The 6,000-nt window shown below is 52.6% G+C and overlaps 1 protein-coding gene across 2 annotated transcripts in view; it reads left to right on the top strand.

Moving 5' to 3' along the window:
• The first annotated feature begins 608 nt into the window (after positions 1 to 608).
• Positions 609 to 6,000, top strand: part of LOC142587703 (leukocyte tyrosine kinase receptor-like) — a 173,932-nt gene continuing 168,540 nt past the window's right edge. Inside the window, exon 1 of one of the 2 annotated variants that reach the window (XM_075698888.1) lies at positions 609 to 1,888. In XM_075698888.1, coding sequence (XP_075555003.1) covers positions 1,489 to 1,888 — 400 coding nt within the window. In that variant the 5' untranslated portion in view covers positions 609 to 1,488. The remainder of the gene's footprint in view (positions 1,889 to 6,000) is intronic. The other variant, XM_075698887.1, reaches the window with a different exon arrangement.

Here is a 6,000-nt window from a genome sequence, read left to right as displayed (position 1 = left end):
AGCGCCCCTCCGAAATAACAGCCTCGGGGTCCCAGCGCCGCAGAACCGATGCCCCGGGCGTTGCTTTCAAACCTACCGCGGCTCCGACAGCGCCGCCCGGGGGCATCGCGCCGCGCAAAAACACCCAGCGCCATCTTCTCCTCTCCTTTCCGCTGCTCCGGCGCCTCTCCCATCCTTGCTCTCCCGCATCTTCCGCATCCCGCTCCCGAGCGAAGCGGTGCCAGAGGACGCACCTCTCTCGCCCACCCAGGCGCGCACGCGCGCGCGCATGCTTGCAGCGCCGACCGCTCTCCTGACGTCACAGCGGGTGGCCCTCTCTCACCGCTCCCTTTATGCGAGGATGTGACAGAACCTCACCCTCCGCGGAAAGAAGTTGGAGAGAGAGAGAAACGGAATCGAGGCAAAGTGCTTTATAAAAACAGAACACGAAGAAAAGCGACGGTTCCCTCCGCAACCACGGCGTCTCCTTTGAACCTCCTCTCCGACTCTTTTGTAGGGCCTCTTTCTCGCCGATCACCTCTGTTCCCAAGCGCGCGCGAGCTAGAAAGAAAGAAAATGTGGCGAGAGCGACAGCAAGAGCCGCGGGTAAGGAGGAAAGTGCGCGCCGTGGGCGCGGGACGAGCTCTAGGCGGCAGCTTCGGCCCTAGGCCCAGGACTGCACTGCCTGGCTGCATCGAAACGCGCCGAGCGAGCGCTCCTCGTCGGCAGCAGCAGCAGCTTTCCTCTTGACTTTGCAGCTTGCACGCGCGTGAGCGCCTGCGTGTGTTCCTTGCCGCGTTCGCTTCTCAGAGGTGTGTGCGCGCGCGCCCGATCATCTCCATCTCTCCTCCCGCGATTGATGCCACTCTTCTTCGCCGCGCGTCGCCAGCGCTACGAGAAGGAGGGAGAGAGAACCCTTCCTTGATAGGAGGAGAGGAAAGAACCCTCCGAAGTGCCCGTCGGTCGTCGCCTTGGTTTTCGGTTCCTGCAGTCGCCCACACTCCGCGGGAACGCCCTCCCCCGATCTCGAGAGAAAGAGAGAGGGGGCGCGGGACGTTTCCAGCCTCACCTCCTTGCTTGCTTTCCTCCGCGGGCAGCTGTGACGCCGTCGACTTCGACGACGACGACTACGACGCCGCCGCGACGGCGGCAACGGCACCGTTAGAAGAGGGAGAGCGAAGCCCCGTTCGCGTTGCCTCACGCCTCCCAGCATCCGCCGCCATCATGGCCAGCCGCTTGACGCCGGGTCCCACCGCAGCGCCGCGGCGCACCGCCGCGTTCGACGCCGGGCTGTCCTAAAAGCCATCGGAACGAACACAACCGCCTGGCCGAATCTCACGCTGCTGCCATCGACGCGAAGCAGAAAGGTAGGGGTGCGACGCGACGGGGGCCCGTCGGAACCTCGTACTTGCGAGTCCGTCAGGTGATTTCGAGGACGCCCGGAGTTCCTATACGCGGGCACGGAAGGACGGGGCACGTCGAACGCCGACGCACCGACTTTGTGTCAGCATGTCGACCACGACGACGACGAGGAGGACTTGGTGCGCGCGTCGTCCGCGGCAGTGTGGGACGTCTGTGCTCCTGGTAGGCCTAGCGACGGCTATCGCCGTCGTGCCGTGCGTGGTCGTGGCTCAGGACCCGCCGCACTACCCGGCACGCCAGTTTCGGATAACGACCACGACGACGACCACCACGACGACGACGGCGGCGCCGGCGTCCGTCGCGCTGTCGGCGGTATCAGCGGGACTGCGTTGTGACTTTGAGGAGCCCTGTGGCTGGACTTGGAACGCCGGTTTCGCGCTGGCCAGCGCGTCGAACAGCAGTGACGTGACGCCGGGCCGCGCCAAGGGTCCGGCCCCTGTGCTCCGGGTCTCGTCGCCTGCCGCCGACTCCGCGCGCAATGTTTCAGGTACGGTGCGTTCTGTCGCGCTGGTTATACTTACAAATGAGCGTCACTGGTCGACATAGTCATTCGTTTGGTTTGCCACGTGTAGTGAACCTGTGGGCGGCCGTTTGTACCGTTTCACGTATGGTTAACGCCTGTTAACCGGCGCTGGAGAGCGTGCGGTACGGTCGACTGTCCGCGTTCTCTTCACCGTAGGGTTCGCGGGTCCCATGTACATGCCTTGGCTAAGTTTCAATGTTTCTATGTGGGGTTCCACTGGAACGACGCCATCAGTTATGGTGGGGGTGTTACATCAGGCGGTGTTATCTTGGAATGCTTGGTTCCGCCTAAAGATCTCGTGCGCTGTTAACACTGGTGGGTCACTAAAGGTTCATCAACTCATTGACTTGGAGGAAGGCAACCAACAAGCGCTAAATTCCTTTCCTGATTACTGCGGTTCCTTCATTATGCGTCTTGAAACATTGTTCTGGGATCATCAGTGACATTTTGACACTTTCGAAATATCATATTGTAAATTACAAAGATTTCTCAGATCACCCGCAATTTGAATCGACTTCTCACGCGAACAACGGAGTGCACCGATATAAACGGAGCTCACGAATTCGTGGCCGTAATGTAGATTCCCGACGTTTGATACGTGCGTCTGTGATAACACTAATTAGTGTACGCAGGACAGAGGGAAGCCGGTTGAAGAACTTGGCAGGAGATAAAAGCTTTTCCCCGGAGATATTGAAAAACAGCGAGAGAAGACGAAAAATATATAGGGCCTGCGCCAACAAAAATGTTCTTACTGCTGAACTGTTCGTAGGAGTCTATGCCGCTCAATTGTGACGTTGGACATTTTATGACTTTATGACGTAGGACATATGCTAAGTAGCTCTTCCGAACGAAAAGATTCGTTAATTTCGGTGCCAGAAGCACACCTCGAGAAATACCCAGGGAACGTTCTGAACTCGTCATCGAAAAAAAAAAGTAAAAGAAAAAGACGTTCTTCGAAGAAACCTGCACACAGGACAAGAAAAACAAACCTGCACGCCTTCTTCTCCCGCTACGTGGCCTTGCCATCTTGGCGATCAGTTTCCTCAATAGGTTTCAACAGTCCCATCCAACTCACTATACTGCATGCTGCCCTATAAATCGATTCAGTAGTTACTCTGCGAAGGGTCTGTAAGCCGGTTCAATAGAATTTCCTTAAACCAACGTTGAAATGCGCCGAGAAGTCTCGTTTCCTTTCTTCTTTTTCTTTATACTGGCGCATCTTGCCCTGTCGCATATGCGGGTAATTAAACGAAAACGTGGGCGTCTTCCTCGTGTAACAGTTGAAGTAGTGACTTGCACATCGTCCACGAGCCAATACCGCTTAACTGTGTGATCCCTTTGTGCCTTGGCTGCTCTAAGAATTTCCTCACGTGTTACTCAACAGATGAATCATCATCATCATACTTATAGCCAACGCAGGAACAAGGCCTACCCCCGCGATCTCCAATTACTCTTGTCTTGCGCCAGCTTTGATTTTTAATTTCCTCCATTCCATCTTATTTCTCCCGTCCTCAACTGCGTTCCCCTTACTTGTGCTTCCCTTCCATTCTCTGCCATTCATTCGGTAGTTCTAATAGACCGCCTGTTATCAGGCCTACGCGTCACCTGCCCTGCCCAGCTCCATTCCTTCTTCTTAATGTCAACCAAAGTATTGCTTGCCCCTGTTCACTCTCTAACCCACACCGCCGTATTCTTGCCTCTTAACGTTACGCCTATCAGCTTGCGTTCCACCGCTCGTTGCGCGGTCTTCAGCTTCTCCCCAAGCTTCTTTGTTAACCTCCAAGTTTGTGCCCAAAACTTTTCTTTTCGAGGTTAGCGGTAAGCTACCAGTGACGAGGGAAAGGCTGGCGACGACGCGCTTGATTGACCCACTTGAAGATTGTGCCCCTTTGCGTGACTCCCCTCCCCCTTGTTGATCGGTACACTCCGGCAATTACTGTGCATAATTATCTCCACTGTCACTCACTGTTAAATTGCGCTCTGTGGGAGACGCCGTAGCGGAAGAACTATACGAATCAATTTAGACCATCCGAAGTTTCCTTGAAGTGCTCCGAAATCTATATATATAAGCAAACACGATCGCCCTTGCATTCGGCCCCACTCGAAATTCGTCCTGGAGAAGCCGAACCCGCGACCTGGTGCTGACCAGCGGAGCGCCGTATCCATCGCGCCACAGCGACGCGTAAATGTCCAACGTGGACGATGGAGCAGAACACTTCGGACAGGTGACGGGATTTTCAGGCGTTGGACCTCGCGGAAGGCGTATACAGACAGGAACAAAATTGCTGTTCCAGTAAAAGTTGCTCGAATGCTTCGGCAACAAGAGACGCGAAACGTCTGTGTCAATGTGTGTGCGGTGATGTATTGTGTCTACAAGTAGATTTGGCGCGGTGTTTGAGGTCGGTGGCTGCTCCGCCTGAGACTTCTCTTGCGGTGTCACTGGGATATTTACCCACATGCCCAGCAAATTAGTGTCTCGTAGAAACGTCGTAAGAAGGTGCGAAGAAGGCGGGATGACCGTAAAAGTACCAGCATGGTTGTTCGAGACGGGACGTACCGATTCTCGGTGCTGTACTTCACGCAATTATCCCGGAGACATCAAACACTTCTTTATGATCGTGCCCCCCTCTCCCCGCCCTGCCCCCTCCCCTCCGCTCCTCTCGTCTTCGCGCTACCGTGGTGAGAGAGTTCTCGTCAGAGCCAACAGACGAAAAATCTTCCGCACCCGTGCCTGCAACATCTTGTCTTTCCGAAAGGGCCCCCTACAGCCAGCACTGTAAAATAATTTACACCCTAAAACGTGAAAAGGGTGTAAATGTGTCTATAACTCACACCCTTAAGGTGTCCGTTATATAGATAACACCCGAAGGGTGTGAGTTATGGACACATTTACACCCTTTTTCACGTTTAAGGGTGTAAATTATTTTACAGCCACCGAGGCTGGTCCTGAGGATTTAAGTATATCCCGAAAACTAACATGTCTGTAACGTATGCGAAAAAAAAAGACCGTTAGTCTGGCACTCGGCGATGCAGCAAGACGCAGAAGCAAGGAATGCAATACCCATCCGGTCGTTGTGCAAGCCGGCTATCCTACGCTCTCCAATGCATACACCAGCCAAAAGAGCTGATTCCTTTGTCTCCAGCAAATACAGATGGTTCTTTCATAACTTCAGTGAAACGCTATAACTGTTCCTTTTTGTCCCGTGTTACGCTTCGCAATGCTTCTGTCCGGCTTCACCGTTAGTGCCACTGCAATACCACGATGCCTCAAACAAAGATCGGGTTGGAGAATGTACAGAATTCCGAATAAGAATTGAGTAGTGCTTGCCATTCGGTCCTTATTAGATCACAGAAATGAGAGATTTTTGGACATTTGTTTCTGAGCCAATATGTAAGATAAGCTTAGTTATTATAACACGCAGGCACAATTTCTAGAGGTGCTTGTCTAATTGCCATTAGTCCAACTGAACTGCAATTACTTAGCCCCTTATCCGCCAATGACTGCTTCCAAGCACTTTGCCTATATAGGCATTATTTCTGTGCAGAGGCAATGGTTTCAGATCTAACATGTAGATTAATTTAGTACTTTATTCTTCACGGCAGCTTGCAGTCATTCAAGACAGGACGTTTTCCTATTCGTCTGTGTGGAGATTGGTTGCCTCACCTTATGGTAAATATCATTGCTTTCTTTTCTCCTTTTTACTGGCTGACTTTAAAAAGTCATTTTGGTGCCTCTTGGTGCCGCTCGTCAGTCTTATACTTTGTCGTGATAATAGTACTCAAAACGATGAAAATGGCAAGAGTAAACAGTATAAAGTATACAGTTATTAAAGGGGAAATGAGACATCCACCGGTTCGTAGCAATCGCTACAAAGGGATTACAGTTAAATCAGTTCCCCATGTCTGCACGGCTAATGCTGTTTTCTTTTTTCCAGGGCATATAGTGAAGGAGTCGGTATTCTATTTGCTTCACTTCTTTTCTCGCATATTCGTGTCCGTTTCGAACCGGAAACGTCACTATGCAAACACGCACCGCTTCTGAATTTTGGCGTTATGATGCGTTATCTATAGTGATC

Source organism: Dermacentor variabilis, chromosome 7, assembly GCF_050947875.1.
Source record: "Dermacentor variabilis isolate Ectoservices chromosome 7, ASM5094787v1, whole genome shotgun sequence".
In the NCBI taxonomy this organism is placed as follows: Eukaryota; Metazoa; Arthropoda; class Arachnida; order Ixodida; family Ixodidae; genus Dermacentor; species Dermacentor variabilis.
This window is presented reverse-complemented; position numbering and strand designations above follow the sequence as displayed.